This window comes from Folsomia candida, unplaced genomic scaffold (genome assembly GCF_002217175.1).
Source record: "Folsomia candida strain VU population unplaced genomic scaffold, ASM221717v1 Fcan01_Sc019, whole genome shotgun sequence".
NCBI classification, from domain to species: Eukaryota; Metazoa; Arthropoda; class Collembola; order Entomobryomorpha; family Isotomidae; genus Folsomia; species Folsomia candida.
The window spans coordinates 1798000-1819703 of NW_019091211.1; the positions used below are offsets into that span (position 1 = coordinate 1798000).

The 21704-nt window shown below is 36.0% G+C and overlaps 3 protein-coding genes across 5 annotated transcripts; all 3 read right to left on the minus strand.

Moving 5' to 3' along the window:
• Nucleotides 1-2050: 2050 nt before the first annotated feature.
• On the minus strand, nt 2051-10700 carry LOC110857795 (ABC transporter G family member 23). 3 transcript variants are annotated; one of them, XM_035858306.1, is made up of 14 exons: nt 9377-9402; nt 9266-9302; nt 9138-9171; nt 9019-9055; nt 8851-8944; nt 8146-8338; nt 6028-6178; nt 5786-5963; nt 5253-5368; nt 4772-4842; nt 4610-4702; nt 4376-4548; nt 4040-4126; nt 2051-3975 (listed from the first exon to the last, which is right to left on the minus strand). In XM_035858306.1, exons 5-14 carry the CDS (start codon nt 8924-8926, stop codon nt 3755-3757), a joined length of 1359 nt encoding a protein of 452 aa, XP_035714199.1. In that variant the 5' UTR covers nt 8927-8944; nt 9019-9055; nt 9138-9171; nt 9266-9302; nt 9377-9402; the 3' UTR covers nt 2051-3754. The 3 variants fall into 3 exon arrangements, with proteins under 3 accessions (XP_035714199.1, XP_035714198.1, XP_021962098.1); XM_035858305.1 differs by lacking the exons at nt 8851-8944; nt 9019-9055; nt 9138-9171; nt 9266-9302; nt 9377-9402 and adding an exon at nt 8408-8794; XM_022106406.2 differs by lacking the exons at nt 2051-3975; nt 4040-4126; nt 4376-4548; ... (3 more) ...; nt 5786-5963; nt 6028-6178 and adding exons at nt 10209-10415; nt 10585-10700 and having other exon boundaries at nt 8190-8338; nt 9377-9691.
• Nucleotides 10701-11543: 843 nt separating this feature from the next.
• LOC118438194 lies at nt 11544-13288 on the minus strand. The gene is made up of 6 exons (XM_035858056.1): nt 13029-13288; nt 12807-12947; nt 12149-12184; nt 11956-12076; nt 11799-11875; nt 11544-11734 (listed from the first exon to the last, which is right to left on the minus strand). Exons 1-6 carry the CDS (start codon nt 13080-13082, stop codon nt 11714-11716), a joined length of 450 nt encoding a protein of 149 aa, XP_035713949.1. The 5' UTR covers nt 13083-13288; the 3' UTR covers nt 11544-11713.
• A 6581-nt stretch (nt 13289-19869) lies between these two features.
• Nucleotides 19870-21389, minus strand: LOC118438282. The gene is made up of 2 exons (XM_035858220.1): nt 20808-21389; nt 19870-20580 (listed from the first exon to the last, which is right to left on the minus strand). The coding sequence occupies exons 1-2, from the start codon at nt 21269-21271 to the stop codon at nt 20091-20093; spliced, it is 954 nt and encodes a 317-aa protein (XP_035714113.1). The 5' UTR covers nt 21272-21389; the 3' UTR covers nt 19870-20090.
• Between the last annotated feature and the right edge of the window lie 315 nt (nt 21390-21704).

A 21704-nucleotide genomic window follows, 5' to 3' on the forward strand; every position in this document is an offset into this window, starting at 1 on the left:
TCCCTCCCGCCAAGTGATTGATGCAGCTTCCTTTGTTCCACAAGTTCATTCAGATACCTGCTCAGAAGATTGTTACAGCACTGGAGACAGCTTGTGAACAAAATAAACAAAAGTGGGAACAGCCGACAAATTTCGATTATGCCAATCGAAACAGTTGGAAGTCTGATGAATACTGAGGAAAGTACGACAAATAATGTTTGATACTTGATGGGAAGATATGTTTTAAATTCTTCTATGAAAAAGTACAAAATATCGAGTTGCAACAACATTGAAGATGGAATGAGGATGAAGGGATACATTGCAAACATTTTGACGAAATGTTTGCTTGCCAGGCCAGGAAAGTCAGGAGTTGTTTTAGTACTCGCGTCCTTATCTGTTTAAAACATGTACAGAATGTGATCATTAGATAATTTACCAATTCTTCTTAAGGATACATGGGGTGACGACTTGACGTAAGATATATCTTTTAGTCTTACACTGCCCCTATTCAATTCTTTAAATGCAAATATCTAAAATAGCACAAGTTTCATGACTTTTGAGATAAATGCAACTTTTAGTACTTTCATGTAAAGTTAATTTTTGGCACTACAAAACTATTGATTTGAGAAAAAAAATCATTTATTTTTGAGGATGTTCATTTTGAAAAAAAGCAAACGAATTAACATTTTCTCTAAGTCGATAGCTTTGCAGGATAAAAATTAACTTTACATTAAAGTATAAAACGTTACATCTATCTCAAAACTCATGAAATTAATAACATTTTCGAAATTTATTTTTAAAAACTTTGAACTGGGGTAGAGTGAGATTAAAACTCTATGATGGAGTTATTCCACCTTAAGGGTACTTACTTATTTGCATTTCCCTGGCGATATAGCGATTCCATCCGTTCACGAAACCTTCCCCATAAAAGATCAACGCCAACGTGACCCCAATTCCAAACGTAATGAGAACCATTTGCATCACCGTGGTGATAATGTTGAACTTGGGGAGCACAAACTGCTCAGAAATCATGGTCCGAATCAGGCCTATGTAGGACATTCCAAAGAGCCCCAAGCCAGCGACAAAGAATATGTTCCACATCCATAGCCACAACATTCCAGAAGAGAAGGGGATGTAACGTAATCGCTTTCTGGGGGCATCCCACTCTACCGAAATGTGCTCGAGGTTTTGAAAATAGTGGGCATAAAGGGCCAAAGCTTTGTACATTTGACTCCCTGGCATATTTTCTTCAGAAGAATAATACAAATTAGTCAGAAAGGAATTTATTTATGAACTTCACTACACGACAGTTGGGCAAGCAGTAATATACAAATTTGATCAGCCGAAGAGGGTAAATTGCAATTTACTATTATTAGAAGTGTGTCCCTCGAATTTGAACTATCCTTGAATTGTCCAAGTCTACTTACGTAACTTTATATTTAAAAAATATATTTGTGTCAACATAAAAATAAATACCTAAGCAAAAAGGCTTTGACGTGTAGCTACCTGTGAATTTAGTTTTTAATAAGTTCACAGCCTTATTGGCTTAGAAGTTTTAATTATTTTTGACCTAAATATCTTAATTTCTATGAAAGTTCACAAAAATATCTGCTTTCCTGAAACGCGTCATAGTTCTTATTAGGAAATGAGTTGTTACTCATTTCCATAATAAAAGTAATGTAAGTTTTCTTATATGGGTACTAACATACGCAGAAAGTTGGGCTGTTTTTTGCCATGTCAGGGTTAATTATTATAAATATACGTCTCTGTTAATTCTGCGCACCAGAAGGATTAAGGAACATATTTGGTATGCATATTTAGCATATTAACGTTACAACTTTGAAGGATCAAGGTTTCCTGTGTACTTCGTAAATTACTTAGTATTAGCTTCGTAAATTATACTACAAATTAAATATTGATGATTGTTATAACGGCCGACGTTGTAGTGCATCGAATAATCTGTGCAATTCATCGAATCCCATTTTTGCTGAAAATGAGGCCATCCTCTAAAAAAATCTGACCATAAGCTCGTAATTACGATACATGGGAAAGTTGATGGAGCATTTGTGACTTCACATTATTTTTAGTATACTTACTGGGCCCAGGCTAAGTGTTAGTAGCTAATAATATTAAAACCGCTGGAGATAATGAAATTCTGACAAGTGCGTTGGATTCCTCGTGCGATTTTACATAAATAGCATCAATCAGTTTTTAATTGCTTGCAAAGCATATCAGCAGGGAAAATCTTGAAAGGACGCAGGCGACGTTCATTTTTCACCACAAAAATGGGACGAGAAATGGCGAATTTTGAAAATGTGACTGGAGTCGAGCGTGTACTTTAATTTAGTTCAACTGACTATAAAAACGTTCATGGGGACTAAATAGACTAAAAACAGTCGAAGAAAATTTTTTTGAAAACCTCCAAGGACCACACCCATCGTGAAGGCGCTGAAGGACAGAGTCCAAAAATATCCACGAAATTCCAGCGGAAAATAGCCTCACAGCTGACAGTGTGGATGCAAATTATCCAATGAGTACTCAAACTGAACCTTAGACTTAAGGTTTTGAAATGTGGTACTTGCCACCTCTTGATGATACCCAGAAAGAAAGCCCTACTAAAGAAATGAGGGGCTCTCCTCAAGCGGTACGCGCCAAAAAAGTGAAGAGGATTCTTCTTACAAATGAGGAGATTTTCACATCGGGAAAATATTTTAACAAACGAGTTGATCTAATTTAAGCAAAATCGGTCAAAGATATCCTCTGATATAGAGAAAGGTCAAAAAGTCACATCATCTAGGTTTTGCGATGGTTTTGTCAGGTGGGAGCTAATTTGGGTAATTTCTCTACATTTTGTTGAAAATGGGGGGAAGGTGGTGGTATCGAATTTCTTTAAAAATGTTTTCGAGTCCGTGGTACATGCCCTAAGTGAGATCCATTTCAACGGAATCGATGTGACCTCTTAGCGGGACTCCGCACGAGCTTATAGTGCAAAAAATGGCCGAAGCGTGCCTAAAAAACCAAATTCCGGACTATATCTCCAATTGGGAATGGTCATCCTCCTTTCTGGATTTGAATGCCCGGATTATGAAAGACGGCCAAAGTTAGGGGCAAAGGTGTGTTCTAAGCTATATAGAAGTCTGAAAGCTTTAAACAAATTTTTGACCACGAAATGGAGCAATTTGTCCACCGATTCCGAGCGTGCTCCAATCGGTCTGTAGGCCGCGTCCTCAGCTATGCATTAATGTTAGGGGAGGAAATTTCGGAAGCCAAAAATTGTTTTCTACCTAAAAATTAACTGGCTTTCCATTAAAATTTACTAGAAATTTGTAGCACAAAAACTGTTGAAGCTACAGCGTTTCAATCTACTAACACTTTACTTGGGCCACCTAGTATAGCTAAATTTATTTTTAGTAAATTTAGTTTTACAGTGTATAAAACTCATTATTATTTATAAGAAAGAATAATAATAATAATAAATTTAAATCTATTATATAACTTTACTTAAAAGTACCGCATCAATATCCCACAACTTTCACCTACCTAAATTGAAACCTGTTGTTATCGTTACAAAAAATTTAACTGCAATTTACAAACGAATAGAATTTTTTGTCACCAATTTAATAGATTATTTATAAAAACATTAACTTGTTTACAAAATGATTTGTTTAAGCTCGATTTATTCACACTCTGAATATTAATTTAAAACGATCCTCTGATTCAATTTGATTACACACATTAGCATTTTATTGAAGTAAAAAAATCGCAGGGCTATCACCTACCTGCGTGCAAACCTAACCTTATGAATCCACAATGTTAACAACCAACACGCAACAATCCACGCCGCCGTTACTGCAAAACCAGGCCAAACTCCGATATGTGAAAATTCCCATCCGCGACTTATGATCGAACGCATCGAGTCTGACGCCAGTTTGCTTGGGAGGAGGTATGAAACGTACTGCAGTCCAATGGGTAGCCCTTCAGTGGGCCACAAAACTCCTGAAAATTTAAAATTGTGGGGTAAAATTTTACTTAGTTTAATTACTCATATAGTAATTTTAACCTGCAAGAATCATATTTGGAAAAAATGTAGCTATCGCAATCATCACGGCTTCAATTTCTTCATCACAGAAAGAAGCAACCAGAAATCCTGTAAGACATGGAGATGACTTTGAGTCCGAAGTATTTTAAAATTAACTCCAAATCAAAATGCGTAAAATTTACTCAAGGTTAAGTACCTAAAATAGAGGATGACACAAACATTGGACAAATTTGGGACAAATTTTACCCAGTGTCGTATAAATTTTGCTCAATTGTTGTAAGATCATCTTCAATTTTACTCAACTTTGCGTAAATTTTACCCATTTTTATTTAGAGTGTAAATCAAAATGATGCGAACCCAGTGTCACTCCATCCAATCCCACCATAAACATGAGTCCAATTGCTAAGCTAGTGCTTCCCAGGATCTCAATATTAAAATAAAATATAAGTATGGCGAATGAGAAAATGCACTGGATCACGACTACGATCCCTTCCGTTAGAAAAACTGATGTCATGACTTCCCAACTTTGCCTGAAATGTGACACGTTTACTAGATTTAAAAAATTATTATTTTTTAAGTGATTCTTCTTACACGCCAGCAACCATACTTCGCTCCAACGTTTTTTGTTTTTTATCCCAAATATATGAGACTCCAGTGGAGCAGAGGGGAAAGAATACAACGACGCTGGAAATGAAATCTAGGATGTAAAATGTATCGATTTTTGATAAAATTAGATAAGTTTCCAGCTCTCACCAGCATAGTATGCTTGCGGAGATAAATTCCCGAAAATCTGTGTCATCCTTGCCATAAATGGGACCGGTATACTTGAGGGAAAAATTTTAAAGATCAACATGGTAAAAGAGCAGAGATGGGCAAAATATTTTGTCGAGATAGATTATTTTGAAGTGTTATTCTAATGGCTTGGATTTTCACGACTAAAACAAAGTCGAGAATCTATTAAAAAATTTCTGTTTATTTAGAAATTTGTAAAGTCATTAACTTTTTATCGTGTAAAGGTTAACATTGTTTTCACGTTTCGTAAAAAATTTCGACAGCAATAAAAAAATAATCACGTCAAAGAACGTGTATGTATATAATTACTTGTTTTCGATTTCAACTTCTTGCCCTGGAAATCTAAGCCCTTGGAAGAACGAAGCTCACAATACTCTGCATATTTCGACTTTGGACAAAATATTTTACCCAGGCTTAGAAGAGAACTGAACTTTTGACTTACCTGAATCGGTGATTCTGCTAATTCCTTGTAAAATCCACACTTAGTTAGTACGTCTTTCAGGAATATTTCAAACGCGTCATACACCTCAATTTTTATGGCAGAAGAGATTTGTTTATCTGCAAGTGACATGAACGAAATTGGACTACGTACTATTTTAATTAGGTTTTACTTAAAAACACTGCCCACAGAGTTTTGCTAGGTTTTAACGGGGTTTATCCTTGGGACAAAGTAAAGGAAGGTTCATAAAATACGTAGCGTAAAAAAATCGCAAATTTTGCACTAGGTATTTTATGAACGTTATCTGGGAAAACGATCAAAGTTAAATTTTTGGCCATGAAATGTACAAATTGAAAAAATACTGTTCGGATAAGTTAATTCTGAGGTAATTCGTGCCTGCAAATTGTGTCGCTTAACTTGTCGCATTAACTTTTAGCAAAAAATCCAGTGAAATCCAAAAACCCCAACCCACCAAAACCCAGGGTCAGTAAACCTTGTCCACAAATAATTTAAAAAATACTATGTTAAGTAAATACTTGTGTAGTCCATCTCCACATGAACATAGGATGCTTGCAGGGTTTCATTTTCAATGGTGTTTCCCCCTGTCGCACGTTCGTATAAATCATCCGAGAAATTTTTAGGGAAATTTAAGAAGCCCCATGCTTTTCCCGCTTTCACCGCTCCTCTAGCTAACTCGGCGGATCCGTAATCTCTCTGGCAAGAGGATTAGAATGCAGATTAACAAATTTTCAAAGTCATGTAAACATATTCTTCGCACCAAGTAAATCGTATCGGTAGGGATTTTCGCCAGAAATTTGCAACTTAAGTTCTCTACGTCGCATTCGTCTTCAGTTTTATTGTCCGCTAAGGATAATGTCGGGCAGGAAGTGAAATTCGTTTCATGATTCACGACTCCCATCCACATAGGCCTGAAAGGTAAAGATTACGGGTAATTTATTGTTTTTACTTGTTGGCACAGAGACTGGCGGATTAAAGATATCCGGATTAAGGATTGAGATTGGGGATTAAATTTTAAAATCTTGGATTAAGATTCGGGATTAAGGGTTAATTATTAAGATTTTGGAATTAAGGATTTGGATTAGAGATTGAACTTAATGTAGGAATAGGATTAACACGGGATTAAATTTTGGGTAGTTTTCCTGGATTAGGAACTATGTAATATGGATAAAGTGCTTCGCATTAAATTATATTATGCCAGGCTTTTAAACTAATTAAACACATAAAAGATCATGACAAAGGTATTGGACCGGCGCAATAAAATGCTCAGAACTTTTTACACAGTTAATGCAATTTCACAAAAATTGCATATGTTTACTACCAAAGGGTCTGGATTGCCATACAGTTCAAATTTTAACGATTCAATTCCGCTGTCTGCTACAGTTAGCATTTTCTTCTTCAGATTTCGCACCAAATTCCGCCCATAGGCTGAACCTACTTTCAAGCTGATTTTCTTCAATCTGTTCTTAAATTTTCGTAAGGTGTGTACCGTTTCTGAAAGCTTAGAATATTTGGATTTAGTCAGCGCTCAGAATTTCTCAATTGGTCGCAGTTGAGGAAAATTTGGTGGGTTTCCATTTTTTGCCACAAATTCAATTTTTTTCAGATGTCGGTACTGAGTGACCATTTTGGCGTCATGGGATTTTGCGAGGTCATGCCAAAACAAAACTTTATTTTTTTATGATCTTTGGTAATAAACGATTCCAATCCCCCTTTAATTCATGATTTAAGATAAACCCCATGATTTACAGTACTCTCCAAAATGACGGGATCGGAAACATGACCAATGCTAGACATGCATTGCCAAATTCTTCATTTTTTTCGGAATTGGTCTTTCTTTTGGACTTTGTCGTCATATTTTACTTCACAGGGGTTGGAACTATGGAAAAAATGCCTTCCTGGAAGATTTGAAGGATTAGCTGTGACGTGGGGCTCATCGTCTGTGATGACTACTTTTCCCCAAATTTTCTTCAACAATTTCTTGCAGCACGTATGAATCCTTTACTGTTGTGTTGGTTTGTAATTTGGTGCTGGTTTTTTTGCCCTTGCTATAATCCCCAGTTTATGGACTTTGATTTTGCTCAGATAGGTTTTTGAAATCTTGACGTTCCTTGTCGTGCCAGCCGTTGGCGCTGATGAATGATTTTTTTAAATTTGTTTTATCCGATTTTAGACTTTTGTCGTCGCTAGCTTTGCAGGTCGACCAGTAGGGACTTTGAATTTGACTTTATTGGATTCCTCGTACTTTTGTATGTAAGAATTGACATTTGAATGAGGAATACCTTCTTGCTAGAAAAATTGCCAAGTGATTTTAGAATCATAGTTTGTTCGATTTTTATGAAACTCAATCACTCTTTTTCCCAACTCTTGCCTTTCAACCCAAGTTTTTCTAGTCTTAGCCATGACTCAATAATTGGTGACATATATCAATGGAAAGCTTATAACTTGGTCTATTCAAAAATAATTTTTTCGGAATTTAATTTCGCTGTGTTCCCGCCCGGCGCGCGTCTTAAGGGGCGGTCCAATACCTTTGTCATGATCTTTTATCTTAACTTGATATAGGAATAAGAAATATTTTGAACATTTCAGACATGTTTGATAAAAATGAACAAAATGCAATCAATTTTCGAACAGGAAGCGACATCAATAGAAGTTAGCTTTTCAAATTTTCAGTCAACGCAAATTTAATCCCAGTTTAAGTAATGCCATTCAAATCCTGTGGATCCAAATCTTTTGGATCAAAATTGATAGAGTTGGATTAGGAAACGGGATTAAGGATTAAAATGATAAAACTTGGGATTAAACATTGAGATTAAGGATTAATTAGGGATTTCTCAGTCTCTAGTTAGGCAAGACTTATTAATGAAATGGAACATACTTAGGATCGCTTCCAAGAGCCAAACCCATGAGAAATAATTGTGACGCGGGGACAAACATCATGAACAATAGGAGAAGCACGTTCCTCGTCATGACCACGTAATTCTTGCCCACTAAGGCCTTTATCCGTTGGAAAGATGAAGTTGGTTTTGCTTGGAATGAGACGTCTATTTCTTGAGCAGAGTTAGGTACAGCTGTATTTAAAACAAATGAATCGAGTTAAGTTAAATTTAGTTTATCGACAAGAAATTTAATGAAAGTACAATTTGGTATATCCCGTAAATTTTGATTGTCCTCATTCATATCGTCATTTCGACATAATTTTAAAACAATATCTTCCAACGAGTTGGTTGCATGTTTGTCCAACAATTCTTGTGGGGTGGACTCTGCGATGAGGCGTCCACCTCGCATTAGTCCGATCAGTGTGGAAAAATATGGTTAAATGTCTCGGTACCATGGAAAATTTTGCAAAGGGAAAATCCCATAAATCTCATAAAAGTACGAAGATTTGGAATTGAGATTTTTATTGATCATTTAACATCTATCTAAACTGATGAAGCATAGTGCCAAAGTTCTTAAAATGATGATTTCAGAGGCAAAACTAATTGTAACGAGACTTTTAAGCGATCCTGTAGTATTGATGATCTACATATACACATGTAATTTGCAATATAATGATTGCAATAATTACATGCATAGTACATACCTTGTTTAATGAACACGCTTCCTCCGTATAATGAGTAGTAATCAGAATGGTAGTCTTCCTTGTTGCAACGAGACATAAGAGATGCTCCCAAATCCTGTGACAAATAGGGTCATGATATTTAACAAAATGATATCTTTAGAAGTAGTCAATTAGTTTAATTAGTCTCACTTTTCCCTCAATAACGGGTCCACCCCAACAGTAGGTTCTTTTTCATGAAAATGGGGTCATCAGTAAGTTATGTACATACATCATCATAATCTTAACTATATATTGGCTCAAATTATTACCGTCCAAGATGAGCAGTTCAGGAGAATGAATTAACTACGCAATAAAATAAATTGTTATAATATAAAATGATAATATAAAATTATAATAAAATACTAATAAAAGTTAGTTCTGGAATATTTGTACTTACAGAAAGTGCTAGAGAAACTCTTCTTTTTTGACCGCCACTAAAATGCGAATTCAAATCATATTTCAATTCATGGATCCAAATTTTATATTTGCATCATGCAAATATACAAACCTCAACGTTCCTATGCGACTATCAGCTTTAGGCAAGTCTAAAAACTTGATAAGAAAGTCTCGACTTTCCCTCACATCGTGACCACGCATGTCATACAGCGCAGCGAAATATTGTAGTGCCTCGCTGATCGAAAAGTCATTGTACAATGCGAGATCCTGCGGCATGTAGCCTACCCGCTTGCCTGGAATTCCACTCTCGCGAGTACCCGGTTTTGCACCAAATACAAAAATTTCTCCCGAATTTAGGTTACGAATTCCGACAATGCAGGATAAAAGGGTTGTTTTTCCACAGCCGGACGAGCCCAGGAGAGAATAACTGGAAACAATAAGGAAGAAGGCATTTCATGTTAGGGAACGTCCATAAATTATGTAGCACAAAAATGCAAATTTTTCAGACCCGCTTTCTCCCCTTGTCACGTGTTACACCCCCTTTTCAAATGTGGCGTAAATCGGCCTGTCACGCAAAACTTTTACCCCCTTATAAGTTACGCAAGTCCCCTTATGTAATTAAGTTACAGAATGCAAAATATTAACTATCAAAAGTTGCTTGACCCATCATCGAACTCGTCCGACCCCGCCCCCCCCCCAAAAAAAAATGATGTAGAATTTTCCATAAAATACCAAGAAATACTCTTAGTTTTGAGTAATTTGAGGATTCTGAATTTTTTACTGCATGATATATTTATAAATATATTTGGTCCTCAAGGGGCATAGGTACATGATGCATATGATAAATTTGGTATGAAATGGATTTATTAAATACATGATATGCCGCACTTGATCTCGATGGGACATGTTTTGAAACACGAGGTTAATAAATAGTATCAACTCACATGGTTCCCTTTTCTACAGTCATGTTCAAATTATTCAGAATTTTAGGACCAGATCCAAAAGTCTTGTAGGCATTTTGAACTCTCACAGCGGCAGAGATGCCAGTGTTCGTAACGTTGTGGCCTGTAGCGTATAAACCTGTCTCCATTTCATAGGCCGGATTGTCATGAGGGATGTTGTAACCTCCATGACTACTTTTTCTCGGCACGCTACAAAATAGTTAGTACATACAAATTTATAGTTACTATCTTTTAAATTGTTAAAGACATTTTCTTATGAAAATATTTGTTTAAAAAAGACCTCCTTCTCAGGTTATAAAAATATTCGAAAATATTAATAACAATGTGCATAATTTACTTTGTTATTGTTTTTACTCACATAATTTTATCGGCCATTTTTTATCACCTTTTCAACTCAGATTGGGCTGGTTATGTTGCTTTTATTCTGCTGTTTTATTACGCTAAATTTACTTTCACTACATGAATGACCAGAACTTTGCCACAGTTTGGATTTATATACAGCTATTAGCCCTGGACTCAAGTTGGACATACATATTATGTATGTAGCTCATTATATAGAGACGATGTGGTTGGGACGCCAAGGTTGTGAAATGCATTGAAAATTGTGGTAAAGATAACTAGAAAAATGTTGTATCTGGTCGTGTACTTCTACACCGGATTTATACAATGTGCACAACTTACATATACATAACTTACATGTATACTCATTTTAATTAGAGGTTTGGAAAACATGTTGCCTTTATCGATCTAAGACACAAAGCTAAAAATGTTTGTATGCATACTGGTTTTAGGGTGCAACATTGAGCCAGACAGTCAAGGTTAATGTGCAAACTCCTGGAAGTGGTTTGTCTTCATGTGTACCTGAATATGCTGTGTTACGTAAGAACAAGTATTTATATGTACCCGTAAGTGGATCGATGGTTAGATATCACTTTCATTTTTGCAGATCGTCCGTTACTTAAGCAGCCGGGCATAAATTATTATTCAAGATTTTGATAATGAACATAGGTATGCAACTGGTTACATAATTGCGCTAATTATTACAGATGGTTAGTTAATTTTCGAATACAAAATTGTGTCATGAAGGGATTACGAGTTATGCATCGAATTTTTACCCAGTTTCTATTAATTATACAATGAGGAAATAAATGAGTTTGCAAACTAAAAATATGCCTAGTTGTGGGCATATTTGAGACAAAAGTTCCATCTTGTTTCAGCAAGCTTTGCCAAATTTCACAAGTTTCCCAAAACGGTGAAAATTCAGGTAGATACATAGTTACGCTCAATTTGCGAGATAAGTACGACAAAGGATTTTCTTAGTATGCCCAATATTTATTATACGTATAACTTGTATAACTAAAATTCTTAGTTTCGTGAATATGTGGAAAGTACTAATATATTTATGTACACAAGTAAGTAATATACATAGGTAAGTATATAAGAGAAAGTAGGTGTCTTGAAAGGGTTACAAAATCCCACACACTCGCTCAAGGAAGGCCTTTACATAACTATAAATCAGATTATCAGTTAAAGATTCGAAATAATCGGTTCACTTATAAAATGGTAACGTACATCGGCAAATCGTCTATTAACACATTTTATTAGCGGCTCGTATTCCTTGCAGTCTGGATCCGATCCAACAGTTATTCCTGTGAAGTAATGCCATTGAAATTTACCCAGATTTTGGATACTATTAGCAATTCGAGCAATTATTTACTCAGATACATACCTTCACCGAGTTGGAAGCATGGATAAAATGTTGAATTTGACCGTTCAAGCAGCGATGGTGGAAAGTGGTCAATAATGTAAGAGTTATATTTTGCAAGTGCTATCAAGCCGTCGTCTTGGATCTAGAAAAAATTAATTTAATTGGCAAACTAATTACATAATTATTTCTTAAACAAGTTTCTCTGCAACCTTACCAAACCTTCCTTGGTCAAGACGCATTTCATGGTGCACTGGAATATGACACAAATTCATGCATATTTATTCGCCCCATGAATAGGTTTTTGTTTGGTATATCGGGGTGGTGACCGTGGGGAGTGGTTGTTTGAAAAGTGGCGGAGGGGGTCGTGCATGACGGGGGGCGGCATGGTCAGGTCTACGGGGGTCCCATGACCTGATTGTGTTGTGATGGGGGAAGGGGCAAGTGGGGGTGTCGTCGGCCCCGGCTACGGCTACCATGGGGGACGTGGGCAAGATCCCGCGGTCCGTGGACAGCCCCGCCCAACAACCTTCACCTGTCTACTTCCGCATGCAGACGCCACCCTCATTTGGATATCACCACCATCACGGAATCCGCCTATGTATCACTGCCATACATTTTCCTACCTGGTGTCCAGCAGTTATGGGCCGAATGGTGTATTGGGCCACATTCCCAATACATGTAGAGGTTTTCCGAGACCATCTCCGGTTTTCCCTCTACACCCATACTGCTAATATCTATCTAAATGTTTTGTATGAAATGAAAATGATGATTGTAAAAGCTAATGCTACATCAATCTTGAATAAATACCTACCTACCTACCTATTCGCCCCATGAAACTTAAGACTATACATTTTTACAAGAAATTTTCTTACCGTTGACTTCTGAGACTTCTCCCTCCCATTTTTCCAGCCGAGTTCTTTTGTACAAATCCCAATTTTTTTCAACTCTTCTTTATTAAGATCGGTCCATACTGAACGGCATTTTCGTTCCGGAGGTGGTGCAGTGGAGACAATCTATGAAAAATATTAAGTAATATATGGTTTAAATGTGTCTAGTGCTTATTATTTAGAAGATGAAAATAAGTAAATAATTACCGACAATACGAAGACCAGGAGCAACGAAAAATTTAGCAAACCCATCATTTTCATTTAGTTATATGACACAACTAATTTTATATGATTTTTCCTCCAGACCGTTTGTGAAGCAATGAATGATCTTATAAAGGGGCAGGTACATTTTATCAGTTCTTAGATGCATCAAATTTCATCAAGTTTAGTGGTCTGGTAGTTTGGTAGATTAGATTGTAGGCTTGAAGATTGTTTGAATCTGACCTATGTACATAGTGGGGTCATAAGTTCTCGTGAATGCATTTCCGGTAATAAATCCCAAAGTATTAGAGCTATCTGTTCGAAATTTTTATGGATTAAGAAGCTATTAATATTGTTTAGAAATCATAACTTCTTTGTCAAGATTTCGTCCACGGGCAATTAGACAAGACATAACTCGTGACGGCCACAGGTTGATCGTGGTACGCACCAATTTTCGTGCCAAAAGTATTTCAGACTTTTCACCGTTGGCAAAAAATTTAATAGAAAAAAAGGCCAGATATTTGTTGTACAGAAGTCTGACATCCGTTTAAGTATGCGGAAGTCAATACGAAGTCATCACCGTGGTGTGCATGGGAGCAAGTTGGCTGGAGAAATGAAATCTCTGTTTTTTATCGCAAAGGGTACAAGTTGAAGCCATTTCATCCATAGAACGGTGCTCAGTATCTGCAGACCTTAATCCCCTAAATTATGACTGGTGGTCAAAATTATAGGTACAAGTATGCTCTAAATTTCACCCAAGTGTGGAAGGGCTGAGGTCGCACTTACTGAAGATCTGGCGCTTTTCCCAGGAAATCCGTGCGTGCCGCGATCGAGCAGTTTTCGCCATGACTTATGTCTTGTGTACAAGCCCGTGGAGGTAATTGTGAAAACGAAGTTATGATTTCTAAACAAGATTAATACCTTGTTCATTCACAAAAATTTCTATCAGATAGCTCTAATACTTTGGGCTTTATCACCGGAAATGCATTCACGGGAACTTATGGTCGGACTATGTACATATGCAAAAGGGGAGGAAAGTAGCAAGCAGAAAAATGCATACATCACCTTCAATTTGAAGGCTTCAAAGCTTTGACTTTATATTTGCCAGGTGAATTTTTATTGTGTAACAAGTAGATAAGAATATGTTCCAAATTGTAGAAATGCATACGTGCCTCATTTAATGCGATTAGTCACAAAGATTAAACCGGTTCTCCTTAAGTTGTCCTTGGTTGCTTTTCTCATCTTTACATCCATAAATATTTGCATATTTGCATAAATATTTGCATATGTGCATGTAACTGACCTCACTCACTCAACAAATGTGTAGATTAGGTCGGCAATTTTAAAATAAATATAATCAATTTTGACCATTCGACCAAATTTTTTTCATAAATAAGTGTTCTTAACAGATGAATGAAAAGTGGACAAAATGTACATAAAACTTTAGCTTGGTTCGTCTTCAAGTGTGTTCAGTGGTCATACCTAAGAGAAATCATTATCTGGGAACTATTACAAAAACTTGGTTGGACTTGTACCCACAATATTTAAATATTTATTAATCTAGAAATTAATCCGATCCGAAATCCGATTAAGAAATTATCGCATTATAAAATTAGTTCATATATATTTTTAATTACTCATAAATATGTACACGGTATCATACAGGTAAACAATATAAAATTACAAAAGGTTGAAAAATAACAATACATAACCAGTCAGAATTTACTACGCAGCACACCAACAAACTCCTCCAGAAACATAGCACCAATTCGCCCATTCTGGACACCGGCAATTCGGACACTGCATGGAAATTAATCATACACACGTTACGACAAATTGGTAGATAGTTATTAACAATTTGCATATTTCTACTCACATGAAGGGGACAGCACCAGTCAGCAAGACCCTCTGTTATCGTGTCATTAAATCCTCCAGGGGCAACGATCTCCGCGACAGGAAGTGCTTTCCCAGCTAACACGGACCCCACACATATCAAGACCATGAAAGTAATGAGGCTAGCAAATCAAATGGTATTGGTTAGTTGGATTTTTGCAAACCAATTTACGTAATATTGGAAACTTACGATTTTGAAGACATTTCTGAGATTTTATTTATTTGTGCAGTATGTATTTAGTTATTTACTTAGGGTAACGTTTATGCTGGTTTTGATTTAGCTATTTGCTTTGTATCGGTTTGGTCGTATGAATGATTTGAACTGATACAATTGGTCATAATTCAAGTCATTTTATACCCAATTTGTTTACAATATTGCAACTATTATGTTATGATTATGTCAGGAAAATCATTATCAACAACTTGAACTGAATAATAAACACTTGAAATCGTTGTCCTCAAAATTAAATATGTACACTACGCAGTGTTGGATGTTTTCCGAGTTTCGTGTCAAGTCTGCAGTTCAATGTTTAAGGATGAGATGATATAATGATAACAAGTTATCTATATTTCCCCACAGGTGTGCGACATTGACAAGTTAATTACTCATTGAACTTTATTTATAAACAAATACGACGTATTTATGTAGATTTTAGAGCTCGTGTTTCCTCGATAAAGAAACTGCGCTGCAATAATAGTCTAGATTCACATATTGGTGACAAACTTGATCATGATGCTTATCCAAATTGTGAATTGACTTAAAAAAAATAAACATAACGCACAACCATTTTATGTAAAGTATAGTTTCTTTTACGTAATCCCAAGGTTCATTAACTGTATGCTTAGACAATTTCTAAGATCATGTTAGTCAAAAAGTTCTCAAAATTTGTTTTATACATATGTAGGTCTTAAAGTTTGGGAGCATGGGTGATTTGTGAAGGGAACTTTTGCCAAAAAAACATTAATACACTATCAATATAGATTTAGATATCCTAGAATATATATAAACTAATAATTTTTAGATTCCGATGTCGATTTCGTTCTTAGTGCAATGATAATTGCTTTATCTTAAACAATAAATATTTTAATTAGCAATTAAAATTAATCGTTTGCTACATATTTATGACAGATCCGAGTATTTTTTTGATAAACAAACTCTCCCAGCACAAGTCACCACTAAAAATTCAAATGAAAATTCAAAATTTTACTAAAAATGTACAATTAAAAAATTTGAGAACTTCTGAACTGTCATTAGAAATTATCCAACTATGTATTTAGTCAAGGGACCATGCGTAATATATTCGGGTAGATTTGTGCTGATTTTGTATTTCATTCCGTAGCAAATTCTTTCATAACCTTATCTTAAGATCTAACATTAATTAATATTCAGCACAAGTGTATACATTCATATGATCGCCACGCAAGAAAAAACAGGTGCATTATACGTACATAGGTAATATTCTTGCAAACTATAAAATAAAAATTATGATGGCGTTGTCGTCATTTGACACACTGCTGACCCCTCCACCTACACGAACAACATCTCCACATATATTTAATCCTAAGAACTTCTTAACAAAACTTAAGCTTTTCCTGAATATGCAAGCCGCCCTAATCTTAAGTTTTTAATGAGCTTAAATTCTACGCATAATTTACAGTTAACCATCCAGACAATTTGTGGTTCCATGAAAGTTTGATAATCGATTTGTACATAATTAAATGTGTCTAAGGGATTGTGCAGAAGGGGTGTGATCAATTTGAAGGGTAGTACTGGCCAAGGCATCTAATCCTTCCCATACACTGTAAATAAAGTTGAGTAAAATTGTCACCAAAGCAACTATTGAGTAAAATTTATCCTTACAAAGGTAAAATTTACTCAAGGTTGAGCAAAAATCTTTCAACCTTGAGTAAATTTTACTCAATAGTTGCTTTGGTGGCAATTTTACTCAAAATTGAGTAAATTTTAATGAAATTTATTTAGTGTATTAATTATAACATGAAAAATATAGATACGTCATGCATATCAGAAAGAAGGATACGGTTTAATTTCTCCAAAATTCGATCATACACCTTATCTACGCCCATTATCAGAATAACTTAAGTAGATAATTCACATATTGTTCGATGATTAAGTACAATTTATTTAAACGGGCTAATCTAGCTAAATATTGGTAATTTGTTTGAATACACTATCAAGTTTTACTTGAAGACATACATATCTCGTATACCTAGAGGGGTAAGAAAAAGTATTGAGACACTTGGATATTTTGTCCCGTAAAAGGTCAAGAAATAATTCCAAAAGTCTCAAATTTTGATACAATATTATAAATATATCTGACAACCCATATCCGCGAACAAAGAAGACAAAAGTATGTTGTCCATCTCATATTTAACGTTTTTCATCACGTCCGTCATTACTGTTTTTTTGGGAGACTTTGCAACTTCAATGCTAATTTTCTGCCCCAGGAACCAAAACTTTTTTGAATCATCGACTGTTTCCCAAAGCTGGGAGTATTCCTTCTTACACATAGCCGTCATTTTTTTATTGGTCGAAGATGAGGGATGTATATAGGGTTTCCATTTTTCGACGTCAAACCGAATTTTTTTTCGATTCTCCCTTGATAGTTGTTCGATTGTGGATTAGTCCAAGTTCGGTCCGAAAAATTACATTTTATATTTTTTGATACTCATTGATGAAAGGAATCAGGCGGTCTATCATACATTTCCGAAAACAAACCTGTGCGTCCCCACAGCCCTTCTGAAATGGGGGGTCCGAAACATGCCCAAATTGACGGAACGCCAGCCAAACCTGAGATTTTTTGGGATATTTCGAAAAACATTTTAATTTCTCTTCAGTTTTCAGTTGGGAGATATATTTCCCATAAGAAAATTGCCCTCCTGGAGTTTGTGCCACGTTTTTAAGAACGTATGATTCATCGTCAGTGACCAACTTTTTTGGTGAGATTTTGTTGGAAAGCTTGGGAGGTCGTGCGATTACTATTTTTTCTTCAGTTCCCGTATGTTTTGCTGGAGATTTCTTTGCATATGTTTTAACCCCCATTTTATGGGCCTTAATATGATACAAGTAGTTTGGATTTATCTTTGACTTCATGGCCGCATCAGGCGCCGACGTGGATGGATAATTTTCAAAAAACGATTCAATCGTTTTTAACTTTTGAGGGGTCGATATGATGGTTTTTTTCAAATGGTGGTCATTTGAAGTTTACATTTTCGGATTCTCCATACTTTCTTATGCATGTTTCAATTTTTATACGGCCACACCCTTCCCCGTTGAAATGTAGTCAGGCCTTCTTGGAGTCTTTCTCGCTCAGATTTTGGTACATACTTACAAAAAATTCGTAACAGAATTAAATGCACCAATGGTACGAAACATTCCAAAAACATTTTCCGATTTGGTTTGCAGTGTAGAAGATGTAAGACTATTTCGTAGCGAAGGATTTAAAAAATCTGGTGAAAAAGTTTCATCCAGATTGAAGGAAGTTCTCAGCTACTTGGAAAATTTCTATCAGAAGTCATCCAACATGTCGTTTCCTGAAAAGAGTTCGTGTTTTCGTTTACTGTCACCTGCGTCCCTTGGCCGTCATGAAGGCCGGATAATCTACAGCTTCGAAGATTACTTGTACATGTGGTATGCAGAGTTTAGGGAAATGGAGATATTAAGCGCCCTACGTATATCAAATGTTCGACTCCTCCTTGATTTCTTTAATCCAAGCCACGCACTGCGACCGAGGTTGGCGGGAAGGCCGGGTCTACAAGATGTTCAATATGCGGCAGAAAAGGAGATTGTGTCGTGTGCTAAGACCGCTTACATCGGAGATCCGTCTTTAATTGATGCGGAGATTGAGTATCTTCGAAAACGATATTTCTGGATTGACTTTCACAAAGGGAGAGATATCCTGAGCGGACACATCATTGGATGGATGGTGGAGAAGGAGGGAAGGCTTCAGACAGTGTCGAGAAGTTATTGGGCCATGCTTGAGTCTGGGATTTATAGAAGACTTTTAGTAGAAATTACAGCTAGGAAAATCATAAAAGAAAAACGATTTGTTGGAAAGGTGACGGTTAAAGAAAAGTTGGAATCTGTCGGGATGAACGGGGGAATTGTTACATTATTTATTTTGATATTGTGCCTAAATTTGGTAGCCTTTGGATTTTTCCTTTTTGAATTTCATACCCTCGTTTGGCGGAAAATTGTAATTGTGATCCTGAAGATTGTTAGTGCAGCTGTTAAATTAAGTATTTTTTGTCGGTCGTGTTTAAATAAGGCCGTTGATAGCTTCCGGTTATATGTACAAGCTTTAGTTCAGGTCGTTAAGAGAATTAAAATTCCGAAACGGCTGAAGTTTGGATGAAAGTTAAGCTGAAGGTGTCAGAGCTTTCTCAAACCGTACGAAATTAACAATAATTTTTGTGTTATGTGACCCGGATTTAGTTTCTCTTAAAAGTAATATCTGTTTACGAGACATATAAAAACAGTTTAATTCTGTGTACATAGGTCATGCATGCAATTAAATGGTTCTAAAATAAAACGGATAAAAAATGTGGGCATATAGACAATTCTTACATCATATAATATGAATATCATGAGTATGAATTTCATTTGAGGGCAAATAGGTATGTGAGTGAGGTGAGTGAGGATGCAAATCTATAAATCTATTTAAAGCATTTAAAGAAATCTTAAACACCGAGATACTGAATCATTTTATGCATTCCACCAAAAAATATGCACCAATTACTCTACCTTACAGGTAAATAAGTAACAACATAGGTTCCATGTGAAATTGCATAAAAAGCTTTGCATATAAAATTTATTGCATAAATACCATAACTCCATTTCACATAATAAGTTATAATTCAGGATTGGTAATAATCATGCATACAAAAAGCAATGTACCAATAAAATCTAATGTACATAGGTATCCAATGAGTTTTTTATGATTTTTAAGCATTCAGGAAGGATAATTTCTTGTCATCAAGTTCCTAATTTCGTTTCTCCGGTAGTTTTTTGTTCTCGCTCGCCTAGGGTTAGCTCTTCCTAATTCCTTCCCAATTTACGAATTATGCTAACTAGCATTTATGTAAACAGCATGTTTAGATAATTATTCAAAATTACATCAGTATGGTTTACAAATACCTAAATTTATGTATAAACTGCTAAAACGTAAGCAACAAATTAATCGTCAGGCCAACCACATTTGATGCGAACAGTAGAAGAGAAATTTTCTTAAAATAATAAAATGAGCCCACTTGAGCCTTAAGTGGTTTCAAACTCTGACACAATCTCGTCCTCCGCATCATCCTGCTCTTCTCGTATTCTTCCACTAATCGAGTCGACTCCTCAAATAGCAATAGTCCCGCCCCATTGAAGCAAAAAGCCACAATGAAGAGGGCAAACGTTCCCAGGGGAAAAATGAAAAATGACGGCTCCGATATCGATATCAGTGGACTTTTGGCCAGCTTGAAGGTCGCAAAGGTCATCCATGAGTCAAGAAAGAGCAAAACCGTTACTGCCAGAGGTATGACGTACTCCCCGAAACAGGCGTGGTGGAGATTGGTCGTGATTTGTAGTTGCCGGTATGACATGGCATAATTACGGCAGACTTTTCCACTAGATGGCGGGTTACGCATAGTACTTTGAAATTCCCTGAAAAAATAGAATTAAAATAAAACCGTTGTACGATACAATTTCCGATTATAATTTGCCTTGATGGTCACGAGGAAATCATTATTGTAAGGAAACAGTATTTAAGAATAAGATTGGAAGCACATGAGTGTTTTAGGGTGGAAGGGATATACTTTTTAAATTCGCAAAACCGACAAAAAAACACCTTATTGGAAAGGAACCCTTAACCCAAATCTTATTATTCTTACCCCAGCTTCTTCAAATGAATCCCAACAAAATGTGTGTACGACGAGTACGTGAAAAACACGAATAATGCAACATTCCAACTATTCATAGGAATTAGAAACTCATAAACGCTTATGAATCCCAAAGTGTACTTATTTTTCCAGTCAGGATCCAACAGTCCCCAAACGTACTGCACGCTGTCCCTTCTTTTCACGAAGAGGAATGAATTGCACATAGATTGCCCATAAACTGCTGGAATGACCCATGGAATCAGTCGAGAGAAAGTATCCTTCGCAGCGGTTTGTACCTTATTCCTTCTGCTTGGGGTCACCAATAGGTTAAGCAATCCTCGAAATTCGTCATCTTTCCACCAAATCAAGGTCAAAATAATAGCATTTACTCCAAACCCTACCGATTGATAAGTGACCAAACCAAGATCAATAATTGGGACGTGATCAAATCCTACAATGGCGAGAGCGTACACCATTCGAACCGTGGAGAAAGAAGCGCCACATATTTGGAATAGTAGGTTGAATCCGCACAAGAGCCATAAATGGACTGATTTTTTGATTGGCTTGGTAAAGATAGTTTTATAGATGGGAGTGGAATTTTCCTAAATTTGATTACAACAAATTACGAAAATAATTGGAATCTAGTAGGAAATTTAAGTAAATTATTCTTAAGGAAGGTTCAGAATTGCGTGACACATTATTACATTAATTTCTCGAGGATGCATACACCTATTTGTGTAGTAATTTGATTAAAGGGAAGCACACATACATATGTGTCTTGTATACAAACTATCCTGGCAACAAAATATCTCAAAACCAAGTATTTCTACAGAATTTGGAGGAAAACTCTATGCGAAGAAGTGAAAATTTACTATCGATTATAATTATGAAACCAACATAGTACCCAAA

Coding starts and splice junctions, on each gene's coding strand:
- LOC118438194 (XM_035858056.1), bottom strand. CDS start 13,082: ATGAAAATGATGGGTTTGCTAAATTTTTCGTTGCTCCTGGTCTTCGTA. Junction 12,077..12,148: donor TCTTGACCAAGGAAGGTTTG/GTAAGGTTGCAG, acceptor AATTTTTTCTAG/ATCCAAGACGACGGCTTGAT. Junction 11,735..11,798: donor TTAATAGACGATTTGCCGAT/GTACGTTACCAT, acceptor TCTGATTTATAG/TTATGTAAAGGCCTTCCTTG.
- LOC118438282 (XM_035858220.1), bottom strand. CDS start 21,271: ATGGTGTACGCTCTCGCCATTGTAGGATTTGATCACGTCCCAATTATT. Junction 20,581..20,807: donor ATTCATTTGAAGAAGCTGGG/GTAAGAATAATA, acceptor CTATTTTTTCAG/GGAATTTCAAAGTACTATGC.
- LOC110857795 (XM_035858305.1), bottom strand. CDS start 8,555: ATGCGAGGTGGACGCCTCATCGCAGAGTCCACCCCACAAGAATTGTTG. Junction 4,843..5,252: donor TAGCAGAATCACCGATTCAG/GTAAGTCAAAAG, acceptor TTTTCCCTCAAG/TATACCGGTCCCATTTATGG. Junction 4,703..4,771: donor TCCGCAAGCATACTATGCTG/GTGAGAGCTGGA, acceptor TTTCATTTCCAG/CGTCGTTGTATTCTTTCCCC.